Source organism: Peromyscus maniculatus, chromosome 19, assembly GCF_049852395.1.
Source record: "Peromyscus maniculatus bairdii isolate BWxNUB_F1_BW_parent chromosome 19, HU_Pman_BW_mat_3.1, whole genome shotgun sequence".
Classification (NCBI taxonomy): Eukaryota; Metazoa; Chordata; class Mammalia; order Rodentia; family Cricetidae; genus Peromyscus; species Peromyscus maniculatus.
This window is the reverse complement of record NC_134870.1, coordinates 51,151,301-51,178,602: the sequence shown is the minus strand read 5'-3', so window position 1 is coordinate 51,178,602 and position 27,302 is coordinate 51,151,301. Positions and strand designations below refer to the sequence as shown.

The 27,302-nt window shown below is 40.9% G+C and overlaps 1 protein-coding gene across 1 annotated transcript; it reads left to right on the top strand.

Moving 5' to 3' along the window:
* The first annotated feature begins 4,344 nt into the window (after positions 1–4,344).
* On the top strand, positions 4,345–11,378 carry LOC102911452 (interferon-inducible GTPase 1-like). Its single transcript, XM_006993013.4, has 2 exons — positions 4,345–4,476; positions 8,337–11,378. The coding sequence occupies exon 2, from the start codon at positions 8,358–8,360 to the stop codon at positions 9,612–9,614; it is 1,257 nt and encodes a 418-aa protein (XP_006993075.2). The 5' UTR covers positions 4,345–4,476; positions 8,337–8,357; the 3' UTR covers positions 9,615–11,378.
* The last annotated feature ends 15,924 nt before the right edge of the window (positions 11,379–27,302 follow it).

The window sequence follows — 27,302 nt, the reverse complement described above, 5'->3', positions numbered from 1 at the left end:
CCATTCCCACCTCCTCCAGATCAAGGTCTCCCCCAAGGACTGGGATCGACCTGATAGACTCAGTCCAGGCAGGTCCAGTCCCCTCCTCCCAGATTGAGCCAAGCATCCCTGCATAAGTCCCAGGTTTCAAACAACTAACTCATGTAATGAGCCCAGGACCTGGTACCACTGCCTAGATGCCTCCCAAACAGATCAAGCCAATCGACTGTCTCACCTATTCAGAGGGCCTGATCCAGTTGGGGGCCCCTCAGCCTTTGGTTCATAGTTCATGTGTTTCCATTCATTTGGTTATTTGTCCCTGTCCTTTATCCAACCTTGGTTTCAGCAATTCTCGCTCATATAAACCCTCCTCTTTCTCACTAATTAGACTCCCAGCACTCCACCCGGGGCCTAGCCGTGGATGTCTGCATCCAGATTCCTCAGTCCTTGGATGGGGTTTCTGGCACAACTATTAGGGTGTTTGGCCATCCCATCACCAGAGTAGGTCAGTCCTGGCTGTCTCTCGACCATTGCCAGCAGTCTTTTGTGGGGGTATCTTTGTGGATTTCTGTGGGCCTCTTTAGCTCTTTGTTTCTTCCTTTTCTCATGTGGTCTTCATTTACCATGGTCTCCTATTCCTTGTTCTCCCTCTCTTTTCTTGATCCAGCTAGGATCTCCTGCTCTCTTTCCCTCGACCCTCGCCCTTCATTGCTCCCACTCATGTCCAGGCTGTTCATGTAGATCTCATCCATTTCTCTGTGTCTTTCTTGGGGTCCCGTTATCCAGGTAGCCTTACTGGTGATGGAGACTACAATAGCTTTAATAATAACTAAAAAATTCTACAAATTCTAGTCAGCATCCTCCAGAAAATACTAAAGAAGCTCTCTAATTCTGGACAGAACCAAGGAAGATGAATAGATTTCTCTAGTTTGTAGGTTTTTGAATGCTGTGCTGTGGAGGTTAAATGACTGATTTATTCAATATCAATATCAAAAGCCATTTAATAAATTTTGTGAAATAAAAAAAAAACATTTTTTGCTGCTTGACATTCCCAAGAACCCATAATAGCTTCACAGTGACTGTCCTTAGAATTGCTATTATTGGATGATTATCTCATTGCCCATTCTACGGCCAACATTTTATCTTTCTTGAAATAAAATACAAATAAATAGCCAGGCGGTGGTGGTGCACACCTTTAATCCCAGCACGTGGGAGGCAGAGCCAGGTGGATCTCTGTGAGTTCGAAGCCAGCCTGGTCAACAGAGTGAGATCTAGGACAGGCACCAAAACTACACAGAGAAACCCTGTCTTGAAAAACCAAAACAAAAAATATATAAAAAAAAAAGTACATGTGCTATTAGGAATGTGTTATTAGGAATGAAAGTGAGACCCAGAGAAAAGGGAAGTATTGTTCATGGTGAGGAGTGGTTTCTTAAAATTTGGGCTGTTAGACTCCTATAGACTATGTGGATTAAACAATAGAATTTGTTTCTCACACTTCTAGTGACTGATGTCTGAGATCAGTGGCCAAACCCTCAGTAAAAGCGTTCTTCCTGGTAATGCCTCACATGGCCCTCCTTGGTGTATGTGTGCAGAGAATGATTCCCTTGTCCCTTCTCATGATACTACCATTCAGACTCTGTTTCCATGATGTAGAGTCTAACCATAGATGCCTCCCAAAGCCTTTCCTCCTAAGATGATGCATCTGGCTCTGCTTAAAGAAATGTTTATTGCAGTGATTCTCAACCTGTGTGTCATAACCCCCCTAGAATTCACCTACGAACATTAGAAATCACAGATATTTACATTACAATCCATAAAAGTAGCAAAATTACAGTTATAAAGTAGAAGTGAAAATAATTTTATGGGTAAGAGTTACCACTGTTCTACCTCACTGCTACTGCTTTCCTTGCTGGTCATTCCATGATACTGGAATCTCCAAAAATGATGTGGTCCCTTGATGCAATCAGGCTACCACCAATAGCCACTCCTGGGCTCTCTTCATGGTGCCAACCAGGCTTCAACTTCTCTCCACGAACCCTTCAATCTGGGGCTTCCACTAATACTGAGGCTGAACCTTCTCCAATGGCCTATCCTTGCCTCTCACAGTGCCAAGCCTCAGCTGCTCTCCATGTCCCCTTCATACCTTCAAAACTAGTACCACTGAGAGACTCTTGCACATTACCAAGTATGGCTGCCAGGGAGAAATAAAACCTTGGTGGCCTCTGGAACACAGCTTCTGTGAACTGACTCTGAGGAAACACTTCCCAAAAGATTTTGCCTCAGTGATGTTGGTCTCTCCTTAATCATTGCTAATTTCTTAGCTCCAGTTGGCCAGTATCTATTTTCCCAGTAAAGCAAAGACTTACTTCAGTAGCTCTGTTCACTTGTTAAATACAGCTAATTCTTCAGCCCCAGCTAACCATAACCGCAGACTTTCACCTTTAGTCTTTAAGTGACTCTCAAACTTCCCTCTGGAACTTCACAAGCCAGGCCTCCATTGTCTGCTTTACTGCTAACATTGTTAACTTTCAAGCTCGCACAGAAAAGGTCACCAAGCTTTAAACTCTTAATGGCTCTCTAGACCCAAGTTCCAAGGTCCTTTCACAATCCTTCTCAAAACATCCTGTTCAGATCTTTCACAATACTCGATGATTCTGTTACTAAATTGTCTTTAGCTTTCTATTTCTGTGATGAATCACCATGACCAAAAAAGGAAGCTGGCGAGGAAAGGGTTTATTTGGTTTACAGTTCCATATCACTGTTCATTATCAAAGGAAGTCAGGACTGGAACTCAAATAAAGTAGGAACCTGGAGCAGTTGTTGATGTAGTTAGTGTCCATGGATTGGGTGCCACATGACTTTCTAGACCTGCTTCATTTTATCCCAAGAGCACCAACCAAAGGAAGGCATCACCCACAAGGGGCCTTGCCCTCCCCCATCAATCACTAATTTAAAAAATGCCCTATAGGTTTGCCTGCAGTTCAGTCTTATAAGGGCATTTTCTTAATTGAGGTTCCCTCTTCTCAATGATTATAGCTTGTGTCAAGTTGACATAAAATTATTCAGCACAAGAATCAAGAGAAAATGAACTCTAATGTGTCATGGAACATCTTTTTTTATTAAGAAAATTTTTCGTTCATTTTACACACCTATCAAATATTCCCCCTCCCCTCCTCCCCCTCCAGCCTCTCCTATCAACCCCCCCCCAATGCCACCCACAAGAAGGCAAGGCCTCCCATGGGGAGGCACATGCAGTAGAGGCAAGTCCAGGCCCTTCCCCCTGCCTCAAGGCTGCATAAAATGTCCCACCATAGGTAGTGGGCTCCAACAAGCCCACTCATGCACCAGAGATGGATTCTGATCCTACCACCAGGGGGCCCACCAAGCAGATCAAGCTACACAACTGTGTTGCCATGCAGGGGGCCTAGTCCAGTCCCATATAGGCTCCACAGCCGTTGATCTAACTTTCATGAGTTCCCACTAGTTTGGTTTGGTCATCTGTGCAGGTTTCCCCATCATGATCCTGATGCACTTACTCATAGAATTCCTCTTCTCTTTCCCTGACTGGACTCCTGGAGCTCAGCCTAGTGTTTGACTGTGGATCTTTGCATCTGCTTCCATCAGCCATTGGAGAACAGTTCTGTGATGACAGTTTGGGTATTCACCTGTCTGATCACTGGGGTAAGCCAGTTCAGTTCAGGCACCCTCTGCACTATTTCTAGTAGTCCAAGTTGGGGTCATCCTTGGGGATTCCTGGGTACTTCCCTAGCACTGGGTTTCTCTCTATCCCCATGATATGTCCCTTTTTCATAGCATCTTTCATTACTTTCCCACTCCATCCCTGTTCCAGCTCAACCATCCCATTCACTTATGTCCTCATCTCCTATCACCTACCCTCCATGGCCCACCCCTCATTCCCAGTTTACTCATGGAGATTTCATCTATTTCCTCTTCCCAAGGCAACCCATGCATCCCTCTTTGGGTCTTACTTACTAGCTAGCTTCTCTAGCGTTGTGTTTTGTTGTCTGAATATCCTTTGCTTTACATCTAGTTTCCACTTATGAGTGGGTACATACCATGTTTGTCCTTCTGAGTCTGGTTTAGCTCACTCAGGATGATATTCTAATCTAGTTAGTAAGTTGCTTTTGGAGCTCCTCTCTCTCACTTGCTAAGACTTAGGTTAAAATGTTATGACAGGGCAATTTCCATTTCCTTGAATCCTGGAATCACTGAAGAAAAACAAAATTGAGTTTAGTTTTACTTTCCTGTTCCTGCAAATGCAGGAGATTCTGGAATGAAACTGGATCCACTCTCCTTCGTGATTGGCTAGCACATTCTGAAGGTGGGATGCCAATAGAGTATACAAGTACCAGCTAAGTTCTAGTTTCTGCTGAAGAAGCAGAGGTGGAGTTCCAGTGAAGAAATTTGAGCACAACCAGGAGCTATTCCTCTGTCCCGAGCATTGAGAGAATCCCCTGGACACAGGATATTCTGGTAACTGGGCATTCAGTTTCATCTCTCACCCTCACTGTCTCTTTCCTAAGGAGCCTGTGCATAAAAAGACATTTAGAGACATATCCTCAGAGCTGGGATCCTCAGTTTGGAAGCTAGAGAATTTGATTAGAGAAAGGCAAGACTTATTTATCGATGTTCTTAGGTAGTCATTCAAGTTTAGATAGACCTAAAGTAAAAGACCAAATTATTGTTTAAAATTTATGCAGTTATTCTGGTTTGGGATTTTTTTGTTTGTTTGTTTATAGGACATTTAATCCCTAGAACTGATGAAAAATGAGCCTTTTAGGATATGTGTTGTGAAATATCACTATAGAATATATGCAAATTTTTGTGTCTCAGTCTTGTAACTTCCTAGTACTCTTTTCTTGCCTCTTTTTACCCAGCTCAGCATGTTTATTCTAAACTCCAGGAGAAGCTACACAATGGTGAAAGATGCCCTCTGTAGAATGCTTCTGCTATAAAGTGCTGGGAAACACTTTTAGGATAGGTTTGTTTTGTTTTAAGAATATTTTCATATACTGTATGACAATTTCATACATCTATGTAGCACTTTTATCCTCTTCACCCACTATTCCTCTCTCTTTTCCCACTCTTATTCTCTCTGGGATTCTTCCTCTTCCCAATGGTTGCCCCTATGTTTTCTTGTCTTTATGTTTTTAAATAGTCCACTAATTTTCCTAAGGATCACTTTTGTGTTCTGGTGTGGGGTGATCATGGGCAACTTTCTAGTGCTCACATGTTAAAGAACAGTGACTCTCTCTGACCACCAGTCACTTATCCTAATATCTCCCCAGCTAGGTCCTCATGTGCCCTCTATTTCCTTCATGCTGAAATGTGGACAGGCTAGATCTTTGGAAGTCTCTGCAGGGAACCCCAGGTTCTATGAGTTCACACATGCATATGCCATGTCATATTCAGAAGTCATTATTTCAGGCCCCTGCCCCTGCTCCCTCCTCTGGCTCTTCCAGGATGTTTCCTGAACCTGGGTAGGGTTGGGGGTTGATAAAGATGTCCCTGTTATATTTAGAAATGAGCACTCAACTGTCACTTATTCTCACCACTTTGACCAGTTATGAGACTGGGCATTCAAACCCTACCCACTGGAGAAACAGAAAAATGGGTTATAAGCAACATCAACACCAACAAATCCCTTGTCTGAGTAAGGTATCACTAATCTCTGGTATAATCAGAAGTATTGAGAAGGAAATTGGCCCATTTATCAAAACAGTAGTAGTGGATTATGTGGGGCATTTTTAATTAGGAATCCTCTTTAATTTCATGGTTTTTATTGGAAAGTTGTAGTTCTAATGAAGATGTGTATCCCATTGTAATGATTGATATTTCATATCACTATAGTTTGTTGTGTTCATACTCAGTGCAAGACATTTATGATGAAGTTTTATTATTGCTTATTTTTTTTCTTGTTTTTAGTAGTTCTTTGAGAATTTTCTACAATGTATTTTGTTTGTATTTTGATTATATTTATTCATTCATTCTCTGTGTACTCATGTACTGGGGCTAGCACATGTATGTAGAGGTCAAAAGACAAGTTCTGAAAGTCAGTTCTCTCCCACGACTATGTGAGTCTTCGGACTAGAACTCAGATCCTCTGGCTGAGTGACAAGTGGCCTTACCTGATCAGGCATCTTGCTGGCCGAAGACAGTTTTACAATGTGTATAATTAGAACAAGGAATGGGGACCAAAGGATGGAAGGCTTTATGAAAAGATCCCCAGCAACGTTTTAGTCTTGATAACTTTCACCAGGCTAAATCCAATGGATCCAGGCTCATGGTTGCCCTGATAGACATAACTGCTTTCATTTTCATCAAATCCAATCAGCTTTTGCAGTTAGCCAAATTTATCACTAAATAATGAATTTCAGTAGCTATCAGAAAAGCTTAGGTCTGACCTCCCTTCCTGTAATTAGGTTCATGTGATGCTGACAGAGTTGAACTTGGATGTCTGTCCAGCTTGGGAGACGAGTAACAAAATTCAAAGGGGACCCTGGTATTTCAGTAGGAATTGCCTAGACAGGAGGCCAGGAGCTGAGCCGAACCCCCAACACTCTTTGGGGTCAGCATTTCCCTGAGGATGGGGAGCAGGGTTTGGGTTTCGTGGCCTCTGTTCTTGGTTTTCTGTTTTGTTGCTGGCAGTGCTGGGACCCAGGGCCTGTCCCTGTCAGCAGTCAGGCTGTCAGCAGGAAATAGAAATACTTACCTGAAGGAAACATAAGGTTTGGAAAATTTTACAAAAAAAGGTACATACCAATTTAGGTATTATAAAAGCTAATCTCATAACATTATATACAAATGTAATGTCTACCAGCCATGAATTGCTGTTCGGTACGTTTTTTTGTTTTGTAACTTAGCGCAACCTTCATCTTATGGTTCTCATGAATGTTATTTCACTTAAAGTCTACTTTTGTAAATGTTACTAAAGCTGATCAGTATCTTAAGAGAATCTCCTTGATGTAAATAATACCAGATTTTAGAACTGTATCAGTGTAGTGAACTTTGACCTTAGAAATTTTAATAACATTTAGATATAGCTAACTCAGAGATACACATATACTTTTTTTTTTACTCTACAGCCATCCTCTATCTTAAAACAAAACTAATTTACAAATAATTTTCCTTCAACATTTCTAAAAACATACATTAGCATACTTATGACCTATATCAAGCCCATGGATATAACAGAAGTATCAATACAGATTGTCAAACCCACATTACTATTATCTATATCAACTCAGCCTACTGACTACTCTTTCTCCTGTCTCCTGCACATGTTGTCTGTGTTCATTTGAAATGCTGCAGGTGCCCTGCTTGGACCATCCATGTAGCAAGCATTGACTGGGATGGGTGATGTCCTAACAGTACTTTATCTGGCTTGGCTGTTGATTCAGTTGTTCAGGAACACTAAGTGTCTTTAAAGGAAAGTGGTCTAGGACATATCTGTGTGGCACTGGTGAATGAACTGGCAGACACTACACCCCATATAAATATGCATTATACTTTGCAAAGTTTGGTCCCTTTTCACCTTAGAAAGAGGCTTGGACATTGGCCTGGAATCTAACTCTCTATTGCAAAAGTGTTATATAGTACACATCAGGAAGGAGTCACCAATACATACTCAATGAAGAAACTCCAGTAAAAGAACAAATTCAGAAAGTTGGATATGCCAAGCAGATAAATAGGGGACTGCATGACAACCCGAGACCAGAGAGTGTAAGGGGCCATTACCAGATCTAAGCAGATGGAAAAGTAAGAAGAAAATGTTTTCCTTCAAAATAACAGGAGTACTGAACAGTTCAGAGAGGCCAAACAGTATTGATTACAAAGAATGATGGGTGCAGGCACAGTCAGACATGCAGTCCAAGCAGGGCAAAAGCGAGGCCATGATCTCATACAGCTGAATGATACTGGAAGCTAGAAGGTGAGGGACCTCTGCTCATGTAGTCTACATAGCAGGGAGGCACAAGGCAGGCTGAAAAGATGAGATGATCTGTGAAGAGACAATGCAGAATAAACCATTAAAATCTCGTGCAAAGATCTCAGCTACCTGCAGAAAGAATGGCGCTATTGTGTCACAGGTGAAATCTAGAGTAGCCAGATTCAAAGAGGTAGAAAACAGGGTGCTGAGAAGAGCTGTGGGTAGGGGGAAATAGAATGTTAGTCAAAGGACACATAATCCCAATTGTGTAAAATGGAACATAGTGGGAGATGTAATGTATAATTACAACCATTAAGGAGGGTATGCAGCAATATACTTGAAATTTACTAAAATGTAAATTTTCAATTTGATACACACCCTCCTGACTTTTCCTTCTTTCTTTCAGGGCCTTTATTTGTTCACAGTCATGGGTCAGCTGTTCTCTTCATCTACGGATGAACACCACAAAGATTTGGCCTTCACCTTTACTGATTATTTTAAGAAGTTTAAGGCAGAAACAAAAATCATTCCTCAGGAAACCATAGATTCAATTAAGTTAAGCCTAACACAAGGAAACATTCAGGGGGCAAACTCTTCAATCACTGATGCATTAAAAAAAATTGACAGTACCCCACTCAATGTTGCTGTGACTGGGGAGTCTGGAGCAGGGAAATCTGCCTTCATCAATTCCCTGAGAGGGGTTGGACATGAAGACGAAGATGCAGCTGAAGTTGGAGTGGTGGAAACGACCATGAAGAGACATAAATACAAACATGCAAATATTCCCAATGTGAGTTTTTGGGACTTGCCTGGGATTGGAACCACAAATTTCCCACCAAAAGATTATCTGGAGGAAATGAAATTCCATGAGTATGACTTCTTCATTATTGTTTCTGCCACACGCTTTAAGAAAAATGATATAGACCTCGCCAAAGCAATCAGCATGATGAAGAAGGATTTCTACTTTGTGAGAACCAAGGTGGACTCTGACTTAAACAATGAAAAGAAATTCAAACCACGCACATTTAACAGAGAAAATCTCCTGCAGCAGATCCGCACCAAATGTGTGAAAACATTTCAGGACAATCACATTGAAGAACCACCAATCTTTTTGATCTCTAACAGATATTTGTCTGATTATGATTTCCCAATCCTGATGGACAAGGTCATGAATGCTCTCCCTGTACACAAACGACATGTTTTTATGCTCTCCTTGCCTAATCTTACAGGTACAGCCATTGAAAGGAAGCAACAATCCCTGAAGCAGAGGATTTGGCTAGAAGCCTTTGCAAGTGACCTCCTGAGTATCATCCCTTCACTGACCCTCTTCATGGACAGTGATGTGGAGAATCTTGAGAAAAGCCTGAACTTCTATCGAACTGTGTTTGGAGTGGATGATGCATCCTTGCAGAGTTTGGCTAAGGACTGGGGAATGTCAGTGGATCAGCTCAAGGCAAAGATGAAATCTCCCAATGTGTTCGAAACTACAAAGAAAGAAATAGTACAAGAAAGGCTTTCAAGATATTATGAGGAGTTCTGTTTGGCTAATGGGCATTTGTTTAATAAGAATGTTTATGTTAAGGAATTATATTACCTAAAATTATATTTTGTTGACATGGTGACAGATGATGCTAATGCTCTTCTCGGAGAGATATGTTCAAGAAACAATTTGATTTCTGATTAGGTTGAAATCCTGTAGCTGTCAAAAATCAGAATCAATGACAGAAACATAGGACACTGATGTTGCAAAACAACATAATAAGTTTATTCATGTTATTCAGGTTTTATCCATACTTAGTGATCATATATCCACATTAGCTGTAGCAAGGGGATCGATCAGATGTATGTAAATAAGCTGAAAGCTAAAAAATATCTACTCACTTTGAATAAACCCTCAGATGGAGTAATTGCACATTTATTTGAATTAGTTTACTATAAAGCAGCATCCATTTTTAAGTTTTGTATTGTGATGGTTATAGTTTTGGACAGACTGTAGATCACATGGGAGATACACCTCTGGGCTTGATTTGGGGAACGATTTTGCTTGTGTTAATTGAAGTGGGAAGCCCTAGTGGGTAGCATCATTCCCTAACTAGTGTGTATCTTTGAGTGTTTATGTGGAGAGAGGTGCTAATCAGTAGCATGCTTACATGCATTCATTGTTCTCTATTTTTCCACTGTGGGTGGAGTGGCACTAGCGGCCTCCAACTTCTCCTGTGACTTCTTGGTAATGATGGCCTCTGTAACCTTGCATTTGATACTTGTGTCCTCTCTTAATAAAGATACCCAGAGAGAAAACATAACTGGGCTGAAGACATGGCTCAGTAGATAAAGATCTTACCTTGCAAGTCTGAAGACCTCTGTTCAGATCCCTAGAGCCCATATAGAGCCAGCTAAACATCTGTAATCCACACAGTCCTGTGGTGAGGAGGCAGAGACAGAGAATCCTGGAAGTCCTGCGGCCAGCTAACCTGCCACATGCAGCAGTGAATAAGAGACCCTGACACAAGGAAGTGAAAGTAAAAGCCAACACCAAGGTTGTCCTTTGACCTCTGCACACATGCCATGTCATGTTCATGCCTGCAATCACACATGCAAATGCACACAAACAAAACATTTATTCTTTAGAAGAAGGAAGGTTCGGGGCAGTTGCTCAGTGGTATAGTAATTTTCTCACATGCATGAGACCTCAGGTTCAATCCCTAGCACTACTGAAAATGGGTAAAAGGAAGGTGGAGAGATAGCTCCGAGGTTAAGAACATTGGCTGTTCCTGCAGAGGACCCAGGTTCAATTCCCACATAATAGGACCCACATAGTAGCTACAGTAGACTATATCTCTTGTTTCAGGGGATCTGATACCTTCTCCTAAACCAAACAGGGACCAGTCACAGATGTGACTTAATATGATACAACATATTAAGTATTAGATTCAGGTTCTTTAGGATAGGACACCTTTTGGAATGATCTTTATAACATGCCATTTATCTATGCTCTATACTTCTCTGGATTTTAGTATGTGTTTCTTGCTTGATATTGTTTGCATTGGTTGTAGTTCCATCTTATCTAGGTCATTATCCCTCATTATTCCTGGACAATATTTGATAACCATTCCTTTGTATATAGTCTTGTACTAGTTTAGAACCTTCTTATTTAGACAAAAAGGGGGAGATGTAGTTGGTAGCTATTCCAGCTTGGATCTGGAAGTTCCAACCCCCATTGAGACTCTGGCAACTGTCACGCCTACGAGGCGGGGCCAAGGGAGGCATCTGGAGACCCGAGACCTGGATGGGCAAGGCTCTTTCAGTTCCTGGACCCTGGACGGTGGAGGTTGACTGAGCAGAGCTCCAGAGAACACTGTTGGACTGCGATACACCTTCCCCAGACCCCCGCAACCTATCTATTCCTTCATTTGTAAGTCATCCACTAAATAAATCTTCCTTTTAACTACGTGGAGTGGCCTATATAATTTCCCCAATACAGGACCCTTCCATAATCCGAGCAGGGATCTTTCCATTTCACTTGAGCGAAAGTTGCTTGGGTGCTACTGTGCCAAAATCTATCTGTGGCAGACTGTTCATAGACATCCATATTCAAAAAGTTCAAAACAAAAAGCATGATTTAATGCATTATGTGGCAAATTGAGGGTAAATTTCTTCCTTTTACAGTGTATAAACTGCTTTCCCTTGTTTTAAGGATTTTAAAGTGGCTTGTTTGCTCTTATAGGTAGCTTTTTGTTATCCAACTACCATAAAAACTTTGCACAGCTATTAGGGTAAAAAAGGCATTTTACCCTAAACCCAAACCACGAAGCACCTAGTTCCGTATCCTTTCAGTTTTTCATTGGAACTGACACTTAAACTTAGACGATTTTCCTCCTTTTTCTTTTAAAAGCTGTATTTTAATTTTACCATGACCGTATTTTCGAGCTGACAAGTGTTTCAGGGCAATTCTGCCATCTTTAGCGTAAAAACTACCTTTCCCAGAATGCATTTCCCTTCTATCAGTCCATAATAATATCAGTCCCTTATATCAGTCCCATATATCATTTTCCTTATATCAGTCATTTCCCATAGTTCTTTTCGGGCCTGAGAGCCAACAGGTTCTCTTTTACCAGACTTGCTTACAAATTCTTGCCCGTGAGGCTTGAACAAAGATTTTGCTTTTGCAACGGGAGATTTGAACAAGCATTTTACATTTTCAGCTATGGCATATTGGGAGATTCCTATTCTCTCAGCTGGCTTCAACAGGTGTCTCTTCTTCATCAGACACTGGCCCCCAAATCAGAACTGCACCTGCCTCATTAGCCAGCACTGAGGCTGGCATTTCTGATAGCAACTTTCCTCGAGGCTTGTGTTTGTTTTAGCCAGTCAGTGAAAAACAAGATCATTTACAACAGCTTTTCCATAGCACTTTCAGAGAGACTTTCTCCCACTGATCTTATTCTCATTTTGCTTGTTCCTTCCCCCCCAGATGCAGAGCTTCGGGTATCTGTCTGTGGCTCTGTACCTCTGCTAGCTGCCTTTGGAGGTAGGGGCTTTTTTTTTTCTCCCCCCAATCTGCCTCAAACTCTAGCAGCTTTGTCAGGTCATGCATTTTCTGGGGAGGAATCTGTCCCCTCTGTTTCTTCAGAGACTTTCTCCCTGACAGTATCCAGTTTGGTCTCAGTTTATCCCCTCTACCCCAGAAACAGTTTCCGACACTACAGTGGTGGCTTTTCCTGATACTGAAGGTAGGGGCTTTTTGTCTGTTTGTTTTCGGGGTCTGTGTGGTTTGCGTACAGACTGAAAATCTAACGAGGGAGATTTTTGCCATCTCTAAACTCCCATTAGGACAGGTGTTTTGCCTCATCAGGCCTTTACCTGGCCCAGTCCCCCAGTGGGTTGCATTTACTTGTCTGGGTGCTCAAGGACAGAGCTTATGCCAGAGGCAATCACCCCTCAGGGCTACACTCCCTCATCTCATAGGGAGTCAGTTGAAACAAAGCTTTTCTCAAAGAGATGCTTTCTCTGACAGAAAAGAAAGATTTACTCCTGGACAGTTTTGTTCTGCCCTGGCTGGGCTCTTTTCCCAGACAGCGTTCTGACTCAGCAGCACAACTGCTTCAGACACAGTTCAGCTTTACTGTTTTCCCAGAAAGATCCTTTCTCTGATAGGAAAGCTTTTCTCAGATTTCTTTTTGCAGCTGTGGACCTATCAACCCGGGACTTGTAGGAAAGCAGATAACTGTGCCTTTCCCACCGGCTTTAGTTTTGTTTATTAGCAATTTTCCCCTGGGTGCTGCACCTTCCTGCCTCAGCTCTGTGCTCCAGGAAGTCCACAACTGCAGGAACCCTAGTATCCCCGAAATGCACTCCAACTCAGAGACCTGGCCAGTCACCTCTGGGTTTTTGGTCAGAAGCTAGGGTACAATGCTAACAGTTTGCATTGCTTCAGGGAATTCTTTGCATTAGGATGATTAGGAGCACCTTTTCATTCTGAAACACTCAGAAACAAAACCCTTGATGTCTCAGCTCAGCTGTAACTGAAAAGCTTGGTTTTTCTGCTTTTCCAAAGCAAAGTTTCCTGCCCTTTTGGGCTCTCTGTAGCTCTTCACCCACACTCTCCCAAGCATTTCCCTCAGGGTACTCTGACAGGGTACCACTGTCTTTTACTAGCTTGAAGAGACAGAGCTTAGAAGAGGTTTTTAGGAACTTGTCCCTGCCTCCTGCATTGCAGGGAGGATTGTTAAAGCTTGAAAGAACTTAGGTTTTGCTGTCTTAAGAGGTTTGTTGTTTTCCCTTAGAGCTAATCACAGGTGGTCCCCATACTAATATCTTCAGGTGATTCTAATTTTTGTCCTTCTGAGAGAGTTCTGAAAGGCTTTAGTTTTTAAGAGATTTTGAGAAAGATTAAGGCTTTAGAGAGATTTTTCCCCAAAATTTTCTAAGAAAAGCTTTAGAGTTTAAGAGAAAGATTTTTCCCCCCCCAGGAGAAAGAAAGACCAACTTTTCCCAAAACTTCAACTTTAAACTTTGACTTCTTATACACCCCTTTTTGCCTCAGGGAGAAAACACTTTCTCCTGCTGCTTGGATTTAGCATTTCAGCTGTCCCCAGGACAAAAGCTTCCATAGGAAACTTTTTCTTCCCCATAAGCTCAAAGAGGAGCATTTTTACTATCCGAAAAGGCCAAAGAAAGATTTTTTTCCCCCAGTTTGCGTTCATAGCCCCAAAGTTAGAAAATTGAAGAGTTTTTCTGTCTAGTTGTCTTACTTATTTTTTTCCTACATGATCTTACACTTCTAAGTTTTTCCTACACTATATTACTACCCTATACCTTATACTTATTTTTCACAGATAGAAAATGAGAAAGGGATAGAAGATAGAAAATTTTGACAGAAGAGAATTTCGCTGCAGCATTGGGCATCCTTCCAGTCCGCTTTCCTTTTTCTCTCAAGGATAAAATCCCTGCCTCTCAAAAATATATATAAAAAATATATATTTTCCATAACACCGGCATGCCTTTCTACTGGCAGGGCTGACTCAGCACTTTCACCAAAAACTCTGTAATAAAACTATTATTTTCCTTTATCTTTAGTCCCTATTACTTTGTCTTTAGTCCTTGTTCATTTGTCTTTAGTCTCCCTTTTTTTTACTCCCCCCTTTTTTTCTTTAGTCCCTTTTTTTCTTTTTTCTTTAGTCCCTGTTCAGGCGCCATTCTGTGGGGCGTTTACCCACCAACCCCACAGCTTCCCAGAGCTTTCTTGAGTGCAAGCAGCAGGAAATATTAGATAGAAGGATTTATTGCGGAGAATATTGTGGAGATAAACAGATAGAAAATAAAGGATAGCCTCGAGAGGGCCTGGAACCTATTCCAAAGGGACCTGACTGTCTCTGGCCCAGGGTTTTTATAGAGACACCAAGGGGTGGAGCAAAAGACCTCCTCCCCCAGCACAGCAAAGTGCAGACCATCTCAGACACCTGCACTCAGGCCCGTGGTCCTGATCATCCTCTATTCGGACCTGCTGGGTAAAGCCACGAGGAACCCGAGAACGGGCTCCCACACCTGTTCAGCTGCCTTCAAAGAAAAGGGCACTGTACCTTTTCCAGATTGCAAAGGCCACTTCAGGGATGGGGCCATATTGTCCTGGCCTCAGAAGATGCCTTTTGATAAAGCCATATCCACACTTGTTTGGCAAGAATCAGTAGTCCTTTGTTTCATGTTCTGTCTGTCCATTTTGTCCTGTTGATTCGAGGATACTTTGTTGTCCAGTGGTTAACTTTTGCCATAATGAAAGTTAACTCCATATACAGTTTCTTCAATGCCCATATTTTCTCTGAAGTAGATTGGTACTGCCAGGAGCCGACATGTCTCAAAAAAGAAAAATTTCTAAGTTATTAAAACATTTTAAATGCCATATTCTGTAGATCTCTGAAGGGTTTGAAGATGACCTGTCTATCTAAAATATATCTGCTCAATTTTTAAAACATATCTAATATGACTACAAGTTCTATTGTAGTGTTTAACTACTAACTTTCATTCTTTATATCCTAATAGTTGGTAATAATAACATTCAAGGATCAGAAAATTGCATTACATTTTTAAATGAATGGTATAAATACAATTAGAAATATACATATAGCATTTTCTAACAATATCAGTTTCAAATTTGTATACAATATAAAACAATCCAATCCAATGTAAAGTATTTAAAACTAGTAATTGTCTTTTTCTTTTCTTTCTTTCTTTCTTTCTTTCTTTCTTTCTTTCTTTCTTTCTTTCTTTCTTTCTTTCTTTCTTTCTTTCTTTCGTTCTTTCTCTTTTTTTAAACAAGAACCTTAAATCTAATCTCCTTTGCTTAGCCTTTTTCCTAACCCTTGACAACAACTTGTAACCAACCCCCTAATCAATGAAAATTATCCCAGACCCAAAACCCATTAAAAAGACCAAAAAAACCACCCGCCCCACACCACCTCTTTGGGAATGTAGGCGTCGTATTCTTAAAATTGCTTCCTGCTGGGTATGGGCGAAGTTATCTTTATTCTGAAAGAAAAATTTTAGGTTAATTGTCAAATTCTAGGAAAGGTAACTATATCCTTCATTATTATCCAGTCTCTGTATAATGCCAAAGTTCAGAGTTTATCTCAAGTCCTTATTCAAGTAGTCTTTGAGACTGGATCATCTCAGCTAGTCATCTCAAAATTGCTCTGAGCACCTTGTAGTTCAAAGCTGATCTGTAGATGCTGTTTGTCAGCTTAATGATATTATTATTGTCCACATGGAATTGTTATTGTTGTGGGGCCCCATCTTCTTCCTGGAGACTTCAGTTGATGTTAGGCCTGGCTGTGATTTCCTGCAGAAAACTAATAAGAGACTCGAACACAAAGACATATATATGCAGCTAATTGAAGCCTTTTTTCTAGAATTAGTTAGTACTCTATATGACCATTCATATATTAACAAAGTTTAATATATATATATATATATATATATATATATATATATATATATATATATACTAATCATGTAAATTTTGATATAAAATTCATACTTTAAGAAAAGTTTAAAGAATCAGAATAGAATCAAAGAGTTGAGATTAGTAATAATCAATTTGGCTTTTGTCCTGTCCCATAGCAGAAGATGGCTCTTTTATTCTGACATGATACAGGGAGTTTGCATTTTCCTTTTAACAACATGCATGAGTTTAAAGAAGGAGAGAGCCATTCTCTAACTCCAAAGTCAGCTTTAAATTTTAATTGAACTGGAACTATTAGAAGACCAATAGTGTTAAATCTTTAGAGAAAAGCAGAAACAAACATTTAGGAAGACATAAAATTTTTTAGATAAAATATACCCATACACCGTTTCACTCTGTTTCCTGGGATAGACGGTTTATCCCTTTTCTTCAGTTGTCTCATTTGTCTTGTGTTCTTCAGATTCCTTAACCTTCATTCTCCTAAAAGACAAAAACAAAAACCTTTCCCCAAGACTAATTTTGGGGATGTTCCTTTTTGGCAAGTTATTATCTGATTAAATGAAAAGGCATGTGTTACTGGTACAAGTTAGTTTAAATTGGATGTTCATGCTGGTTGATGAACTATCACCTCCTCTAATTAAGAGGTCTCTCTTGTTCAAATCAAACCTTTATCAATTTTGATGGTACCCACAGCTTATCTTCTCCTGTAGAAACAAAAGCAAAACCTTGTCCCCAACGTAATACAAACCCTGGTTTCCATTCTGAGGTCAGCACATCTTTAAAGTATATAGGCTGATTTAATTCTGTAGTTTTTTCTATTATCCAATGTCTCTCTGCAGCTGTTGTTCCTTTCTCATTGGCACTGAGAAAATTCAAAGTTAGAAAAGCATTATGCAGTCTATTTCTGGGGGTTTTTGTTACCCCTTTCTCTTTATTTAGCATATCCTTTAGAGTTCTGTTTGATCTTTCTATACCTGCTTGACCTGTAGGATTATGTGGTGTACCTGTAATATGCTTTATATTATAATAAGCAAAAAACTGTTTCATTTTAACAGAGACATATGATGGAGCATTGTCAGTTTTGATTTGTGCAGGTATACCCATGATGGCCATAACTTCTAGCAAATGAGTGATTACAGAATCAGCTTTTTCAGAACTCAAAGCAGTTGCCCATTGAAATCCTGAATAAGTATCGATGGTGTGGTGTACATATTTCAATTTTCCAAATTCTGCAAAGTGAAACACGTCCATCTGCCAGATTTCATTCCTCTGAGTACCCGTTGGGTTACATCCTGCTGGTAATGGTGTTTGATTGTAGAAGGAACAAGTAGGACATTTCTTTACTATTTCTTTGGCTTGTTGCCAGGTTATGGAAAAATCCTTTTTTAAACCTTTACTATTGACGTGATGTTTTTTATGAAATTCTGAGGCCTCCAGCACATTTCCTATCAATAATTTATCAATCTCATCATTGCCTTGTGCTAGAGGGCCTGCCAGACCAGTATGGGATCGAATGTGAGTTATATATAAAGGATGACTCCTTTTCCTGATTGTATCTTGTAACTGAGTAAATAGTGAAGTTAATTCTGAAGCATCAGGGATAAATTCTGCAGTCTCAATATGTAATACCACTCTTTCAGCATACTGAGAGTCAGTTACTATGTTGAGAGGTTCTGAAAAATCCATTAATACCAACAGAATAGCATACAATTCTGATTTTTTTAGCCTCAAAACAGAATTCTTTTATTTTGTCCAAAACAGTACAGCAAAAACATCCCCAACAATACATAAACCTATATATAAAATATAGAATATCTTCAATATTTTTCTTTTATATGGCAGCACAATAGTATATGCAAGTGAAAGTACTGTTGATGGGACAAGAGGACACTTAATCTGGGCAATGTCCTGGTTAGTCAGGTATCAGCATTCAAAGGCCAGGTAAACATTTATTCTAGTAAGAAAAACAGTATTAAAACAATTCCTATAAAGCTGGGGTATACATACCTCATTCTGTACCCTGGCTACTCCATGCACAGCCTGACTCCTCTTAGTCACACCTCTTAGCCTTTGGAGTGGTACTATAAGGGTACAGGAAATGCCTACCTGATACCATTTTTTCACCATGAAAATTCATAATGACTTAAAAAAAAAGAATATGCTGGATTTCAAAAGTTATTTTATTGATGTAACCAACCGTCTTATTAAATAAGAAACACAGAAACAATGCAAAAGAAAAAGCCGAGAGGTCAGAGCTCAGAGCCAAAATCTCACCCTTCTGCCTGCGGTGTCCCAGCTTCCTGAAAGAGGGCTCTATTTCCTGTCTGTTCGTCTATTTAAAGTATTTTGTTCTGCCTTCTCATTGGTTGTAAACCCAAACATGTGACTGCCTCGTCACTGTCTGAATGTACAGCCCCCTTGGTCTTAAAGGCATATGTCTCCAATGCTGGCTCTATCCCTGAACACACAGATATCTATGGGATTAAAGGCATGTGCCACCACCGCCACACTCCTGCTATGGCTCCAATAGCTCTGACCCCCGGGCAACTTTATTTATTAACATACAATCAAAAGCACATTTCAGTACAATTAGATTAACACCACATTATTTACCTTCATTTGAAAAAAAAAAAAGACCATAAATACTTCCAAAACTACAGGGTTTATAACACCCTGCATCTAGGAGTAAACATTTACTTAGGCATTGTCAAATTCTGTTTAGAAACTTCCAGTGAGCCCTCTCATCTCAGAAAGGTCAACAACAACCTGCTTTCTTCTGTATCTGCTGCTGCCCACGTTTAACAATGGGAGGAAGAACTGCCACGTTTGAAATTAGCTGCTTTTCCTTAAGTCTTAGAGTTTATGTTCTGTTTCAATGTTACCTTATTGTATTCATACAGAAGCAATCTCTCAGCTATGAAAAAATCAAAACAAAGCAACCCTCCAATTTCAGGGCTTACAAAGGGAACTCGTCTTTGTTTGAAAAATTAAATTTAAACATATAAGACCAAGCACAGGCACTTTCCAAAAACCAAAACCGAGGAGGCCAAATCACAGAATTACTCGACAGTTATAGAAGCCAGCTCTGACTTAGGGGGGTCTTCTCTGGGAGCCTCAGCATTGCTCTTGCACTTCCTCCTCCTTTTCTGCAAGCCCACCAAGAGACCCCAAGGGGAAAGAGCTTTCACAATTCTGGGTTGAGGAGACCTGTGAAATCACAGGCATTTGAACAGAAGAGTTGCTTTCAAAAGTGTGTTCTCCAAGATCATATTGAACAAGAGTCTCCTCTTGCTCCTGCTTTAAGTAGTCCGGCACTAAGAAGTCACTTCATGCTTTAGGCGATGCATCTTTAGCGAGTAAGCCCTGGTGAACTTTTTTCCACAGCGGTCACACTGAAATGGTTTAATTCCTGAGTGAATAAGCATGTGCTGTTTTAGGTTCTGAATGGGGGTGAATGGAACCCCACAGGTCGGACACTGGAAAGGTCTGTCTGGACCATTTGGACTTGGTCGCTCTGTACTGCTGGTAGAAGGAGCAATGTAGAGCTGGTAGGGATACTGAACATTTTCCAATCTGTCATCGTCATCTGCATGAGCATTGGTGCTAGACGTACTCTGAAGTGTAGGCAACCCCTCTGTAACTCCTTCATCTACTGAGCCTGCCATGGTCCAGAGGCCTGCTCCTGCAGAGGCCTGCTCCTGCTCTTCCTCCTCTTCCTCCTCCCCGCATGGCTTGAGGCATCGAGGTGGCGGTGGCTGTGGTGGCGCCGGCAAACGGGGGTGGGGGTGGGGGGGGAGGCTCAGGGGACCCTATCTCTGGCCGCTGCGCCTAGGCCAGTGTGCAGCCTGAGACTGGGCTCTGGCGGCCATTGGGGGCGGTTGCCGAGGGCGGGCGGGGTGGGGAAGGGGGAAAGGGACTGAGGGGAGAGGAGGGGAGGCTGGGAGGGAGCCACCATAGCCGCTCCACAATTCTGATTTTTGAACTGAATTATAAGGACTTTGAACCACTTTACTTAAATTTTCTGATTTGTAACCTGCCTTTCCTTGTTTGTTGGCATCTGTATAAAATGTACGAACTTCAGATATGGTTCCCCGCGCCCCCCCCCCCCCCTTACAATTCCAGGCAAGATCCAATCTTTATAAGATCAATTCTATCGCTTTTGGGATATTTGCTGTTAATTTCTCCCAAAAATTTACTACAAGCTCTTTGCCAAGGTTTACTTTCTGTCCATAATTTTTGCACTTTTAACCTAGACCTTTTCAAGTGGGAAGACACATTTTTAATCTGGGCCACACCTCCTGCTGCCAGCTAATATAAAGGACATGGAAGAAGAAAATGTCTGCTCTTTGTCTGCTTGCTCTCACCTCTCTGTCAAGTTCATTCCTTTTGTGCCATTAAGACCTACTTCTTTGGGATTCCAGTGTATACTCAAGACCAGCTGAGACATATAACTGGATTCTGGGACCCTCCATTGGTAGACAGCTATTGCTGGACTACCTGGACCACACCTGTAAGATATTCTAATAATCTTATATATCATCCATGTTTGGAGAAGGCTATCAAAGGACAAGTGATCTGGATATTGATGTAATCCAAAGGTATGAGTCTTGCAAGCCAAGCTAGCTTTGATTGACAGCACCCACTATGTCAGTTAATCCTGAACCTGAACTTAAGGGGGGGGGGTGGACAAGAAAGGGGTTGTGGGAAAAAATTGGAAAAACATAAATAAATATTAATAGCATTAGTTAAGAGATACTCATTCTCCACCTGCATGTTGAGAAATGGCATAGTGTGGCAGCTTATCCATAGAAATACTATCACTTGCCCCAGTAGCAATACAAAATGACAGTATTTCTAAGAGGAAGTGGCAATACCTCAGAGGAGTGAGCATCATTTCCACGTTGAGCCAATGAATGTTGTTTTTGAAGAGTCTTCTACAGAAACACCAGGAAAAATGGAAAAATATATACCTGTGTGGAGTGGGTTTGATATTCAACTATCTTTTAAAGATTCACATTGTTTTAAATCATGCATATGTATTGTGGGGACTAATGTATGCTCATGAAAGTGCAGGGGCAGTCAGAGGCATTGGAAATTCCTGGGGCTAGAATTAGAGGCAGTGGAGCCTCCTGACATGGGTGCCAGTTACAAATTCCAGTCTTCTTTCAGAGCAGTGTATGCCTTTAACCACTGAGTCATCTGTCCAGCACAGGGATATAATGTTGAGAAAGCAACTATGCCTATGTCCAAGTCAGATTTTTCCATAGAAGACTTGATAGACAGGTGCATCTGTTTATGACAGACAGAGAGGTCAATCTCTGCATCTGTCTATATCTACTGTGGAATGGCACTAAATTTTCTAGTGTATCATCTCACCATGTGTAAGATGTGATGGTCCTGGATAATACATTATAGTTAATTACAATTTTCTCCTTGGATTAAAATATCTACCACACAAACCACAGATGCTTTCCCATTAAAAAAAAACACGAAGGGTAAGACTGTGGATGTAGTTCAGCTGGGAGACTTCAGAAAGCACTGGATTTAGCCCTCAACACCAATTACACCTGTGATGCCTGAAAGACTCTAGCCCTTCAGGCTTACACCCCCAAGCCTCAGGAAAAGAGAAACTTCAAGCACCAGGAAATGAGAAACTAAAAATGTAGTTTCAAGAGCAGGCTGACTTAGCCATTGTTCAATCTGCCCTGCAACCATATAACAATGTAAAGAGATTTCTGTTAAGAGATGTGCTCAACTGTGACTGGGATAGTTGCAGGTGTTCCAGGAAAAACGACAGTGACCTTTGCGTAAACTCCACTCCCGCCCTGATACCCCCCTTGAGGTTTCAGGAAGAATGTACCTGTTGATGTAACTGTACCCCCTCTGTGATCAGACCATGATCTTGTGAAACGAAATAGTATGGGAATTGTAATCTTGTGGGTTTTGTGGGTTTTACCTTTAAAAGCCCTCATGGGGCTACAGTAAGATGTGGCTCTTGCTCTTAAGAGCAGAGTTTGCCCTTCTATATAGAAGCTTAATAAATACTCCTGCTGTTGCATCAACTAGACTGGAGTCTGGGTTCTTGGGGCGCACACTTGAGACCCTAAATTTTGGGGTCCAACAATGCCAGCCCTGGGGAGCTAGAGATGAAACAAACAGAAATTCAAGCTCATCAACTGTTCGAATGCCAAACAAGGTCAGCCTGGCTGCTTAAAAACGTGTTGAAAAATACAAAGACATGGTGGTGAGTGTACTGTGGTGAGGCTGAAGGATGGTGTGTTGGTGAGAAAGGGAAGGGCAGGGGGAAGGGAAGGGCAGGGGAAAGGGAAAAGCAGGGAAAGGAAGTGTGAAGGGTCTCCATGGAGTAGGGAAGCTCAATCACAGCTTCCCCTTTCTGGCTTCCACTTCTTCCCACATTCCCTGTGTGCACCATTTCTGACCAGCAAGCAGCATAGAGAAATAGTTTCAGTTTCAAATTCCTGGCAATGACTGGAAATGCAGCAATCCTTGTTATTTTAACAAAAAGTCCACTGGGAGTCCTGCATTCCTTCCAAGGTCAGAATAGCTCTCACTTTTCTCTAAGAACTGTGAGCAGACAATGCTCTAGGGCCTGACCCAGCCTGAAGGAAAACAACATCATCAATACCCAACTAAATTACAATCCTGGAAATGAGGTCCAGTGCTTGATGACATTGACCATGCCAGGTGTCCTCATTGGTGTTGGCTGATCTCTGCCACTTGTGACCAGGTGCTGCTCTAATGGATTTTCCTAAAGACCTGCCCTGAGAAAATCCCTCCCAGGGTCCTGGGGAAGATGCTATGTCTGGCATGGTGTTATCTGAGGGAAAAGAATCTATGTACACCATGCTCTTTCATCTGTTTATGTCTCTATGATAAAATACAGCTCAGTCCTCACATTCAGCTCCTCCCTGTACCTACTCATCCTGTCCTCTCATAGTACTAACCAAAGCTCCTATGCTTTTGACCTCATCTTCATCCTCTGTTCCTTCATCTTCCATCTTTCCTTCCTTGCTCCTTACCCCTGGCTCTGAGAAACTCAGCCTTCTCTTCTCTCCATCTATGCACATCTACCATCTCTAGAAACTACCTTATCCTTTCTTTTTGGCCACATGACTCTGCTCTGACCAAGAATCCTGCCTCATCCTTTACTTCACCTGGGTATGCAAAAACCTCCTTTGTTCTGAGTCAATTGCTCTGCAATGCTGTTTTCCCTGTCAGGAGAAGGGAGGTCTGAGCTTCATTTGCAGGAGAAACAAAGCTATGCATCTACAGCACACTTGTCTCCTAGGCCCTGGAGGGGGGTCACCTAGTGTATCATCAGTAGGTCTGAGAAGCTTAACTGTTTGCCATATGGCCTAGTAGTATATGGGCACACAAGAATTTCATAGCAGAAGAGAGCTGATATATATTAATAAGTTAAATAACACCAAGTATTTCTTGATAAATGACTTCCTCTGGAGGACACCTTGGTCAGTCAAGGTATAGCTTATTATATACAGCTGAATCTCTATAATATATTCTTGCAGCTGGTGTACTACTCAATGTTCACCCAGCAGAGATGCTTAGGATGAACTTGAGTTCCTAAACACAGCTCCTATAGCTGAGCTCTGTATTATTTATCATGAGAACTCAATGAAATTGAAATGAGTTAGACTGGACAGTATACATCTTTTCAATGTCACCCACAGAGGGCTGTTTAATATACATACAATGCCCATAATCTGTGCATTTGGTTCACAAAATCAAGAAGTATGTTCCTGAGTCAATCAAGGCACAGTGATTCACAGCAGTGATTTCAGCAGTCAGGAGGCTGAGTAAGGACAATCACTAGCAGCTTAAAGTCAGTCTGGACTTCATAGTCCTACAGGGATTCTAGATCTACACAGGATCCAAAGGAAGACTCAAAATATTTTTAAAAGACACCATCAGTTGAGTGATGAAGCATCATACAGAATGGGAAATCTCTTTACCAGCTATGTACATAGGGGGTTAGTATCTAGAAAAACAAGTAACCCAATCTAAAAATGGAGTATAAGCTACAGAAAGAGTTCTTAAAAAATGTTGTACAAATGCCTGAGAAATATATATATAAAGCTCAACATTATTATCCACCAGGGAAACACAAGTCAAAACTACTTTGAGATTTCACCTCACCTCAGTCAGCATAGCTAGAAACAAAAATACAAATAGCAGCAAATGCTGCTGTGGGTGTGGGGAAAGGAGAACACTCACTCCCCACTTCTGTTAGTGCCAATTTGTGCAATCAAGCACTAAACAATGTGGTCAAACACAGTCTAAAACCAGAAGAAAAAACTTTATTCCCCCCCAAAAAATCACCGTGGGGCACAAAAAGCTAATGAGCTAGCTGATACCATAGCCAGAGTTTGGGATTCTGTAACTATGGCAATTGGAGGGGGTTGGGTTATGATCCCCTTCCTAAAGCAAGGAGAAAGCATCAGGCATGGACAAAATTTTTTTTACAATTTCTAATTTAAACATTTGAAGACAGATTGCTTTTTAAGGATTTACCATATTCTGTTAACAAGGTTTTAGAGAGTTTCAGCTGATTGATTTTTGTATATCCCCGAAGTCTTTCCTGACACAGCTAATTGATATTTGCCCCAAATCTGCAACTCTTTCTGACATAGCTGGGTTCCCATAGAAGGAGGAATATGAAACAATGCAAAGCAGGTTGTCATATAGAAATCATTAAAAGGTAGCCTTGGCTTTTGATAGTGAGTGGCAGGGCTTTGCAGAGAGCAATCTTAAGTAAAACACTAACATTTGGGTTTCTGACAGAGCTGCCTATCATAAAACAAGCAAGGGCCCAATGAAAGGTTAATCCCCATTTGCTGGCAAAGCTGATGGCTGTCGGCTTCCATCTCTTCATCTTACAAGTATTTATTCCTATATTCCTATCTTATTCCCATATTTCTGTCTTATTCCTACATCCCTGGACCCTTCAGTTACTGGGGTAATTTTGTGGAAGCTCCACAAAAAAGGAACATAGCTTTACTACATGATCCAGCTGCATTACTCCTGGAAATATTCCCAAATGGCTTCATCTCCTACTGTTCAGCTACTTGCACATCCTTCATTCCTGCTCTATCCACAATAGCCAAGAAATGGAAACAATCTGGATGCCCATCCACTGGTGAATGGATAAAGAAAATGTGCAACTTTACAGAATGGAATATTATTCATCTATTAGGCAAAATGGAAACTATGAAATTTATGGGGCATTGGATGGAGATGGATTTCAATCATTCTCAGTAAGGTAAGAGAGGCCTAGAAAGACAAACATCATTTAATCCCACTTATGTGTAGTCTTATCTTCCACCTTTCAGATATGTGTGTTCTATTTGGGATACCCACAGGGATTTGAAACACTACGATGCCATGAAGTGAGACTTACAAGATAGGAAGATGGGATTTAAAAGAGAAATATGGATAAAGAAGGGTTAAATTGGGCTGGGAGGTGAGAATAGGGGAGGGGAGTGAAAGTAGAAGGGCATAAATAACACTAAAGGGTTTCCAGAATGTCATGTGACCTCCAAATGTAGAGGCTTTCTAAAACATATCTATACACACATAACGAAGAAGATGGAGTTTACCTCTATTGGGCAACAATGTCCCTGGGCCCCACTACAGGGTAAGAATAAAAAGCCTAGATGCAGGAATTACTTAGCTTTTTTGGACTTGTTGGCCAGTGATGACCCTGGTCATTAAGGACACTGTCAGTGCTCCTGGTTACCTTCCAGAACTTGATGGCAAGATCCTGTTAGTGAAAACACCACATTCCTGAGTTATAGAACATGGAGAAAATAAGCTGATACTGACCCAGAAGATCCTTCCCTACTGGTTATCTTTCATAGTGCTGGAAGGTTCTAGCCATACCAGGAGAGTAGAAAATGAAACATTGATCATATCCAGGTGTGAATTCTGTGAGCTACAATAATGTCTGGTCAGATAAGATATAACCACCAATGTTATAGTGAGAAGAATGTCATGGTAGTAATGAACTACATCCTGATTGGATTTAATATTACTCCACAATATGAAACCCATATTTGGTACCATATCTGGACAATAACCTAAGGCTGTACTGGACATACACCCTAGTCAGAAACTACTACTACTATTATACTAAAGGGATATAATATTAAAGCATGTCCTATTGATTTTCCATTATGGTAATAGATTAAGGCATTCCTTAATCCTTCTCATGGAAGCTCATATTTTAGGAGATTATAATCATTAAAGATATGACCAGCTGGCCCAGATGTATAGAATAAGACATTGTAAATGTTCAGAACTAAAAGGAATATACATATTTTTACTTCCAAAGGAATAGGAATAGTTATGGAAAAAATGGTGAAAAGACTGTAGGTGTCAGATTTGTGGATAATTACAAGGAAACAGTATCTTCTGGACACTGCAGGGCAGTTCTACATATAAACTGGCCATGGTTTTACCATCATGTATAAGGCTTGTCAACACAAGTCAGAAGAAATCTCTGCATTGACACGGGAGTTGAGAAGGATAAGAATGAAGGGAAATGAATCCACAATTGTGAAGAAATAAGGTTGTAGTCAGAGGGGGACAAATGGTTTGTCTCTTGGGCGAGACTAAAATTGACATCTGCACAGGACCCCAGACAATGAGCTGTACCACTTCAGTTTAGGCTATATTTGTAGAGTTAGGAATCACAAAAATTATTTCTCAACAGTTTGTTCTACCCTACTTATTAAAACCCTTCTTCATGTTCTCCCTCACCTTGTAAGCTCTACACTGCCTTGATTTTTTATTTGGGGACTGTCCAAGTTTCCGTCAGGAAATGAAGTGTTTATAGATTGAAAAAACAACTCTTTGTTTTATTTTCACTTTCCTTTTCTT

Excerpts from the sequence above, each read along its gene's own strand:
- LOC102911452 (XM_006993013.4), top strand. The coding sequence starts at position 8,358 with ATGGGTCAGCTGTTCTCTTCATCTACGGATGAACACCACAAAGATTTG.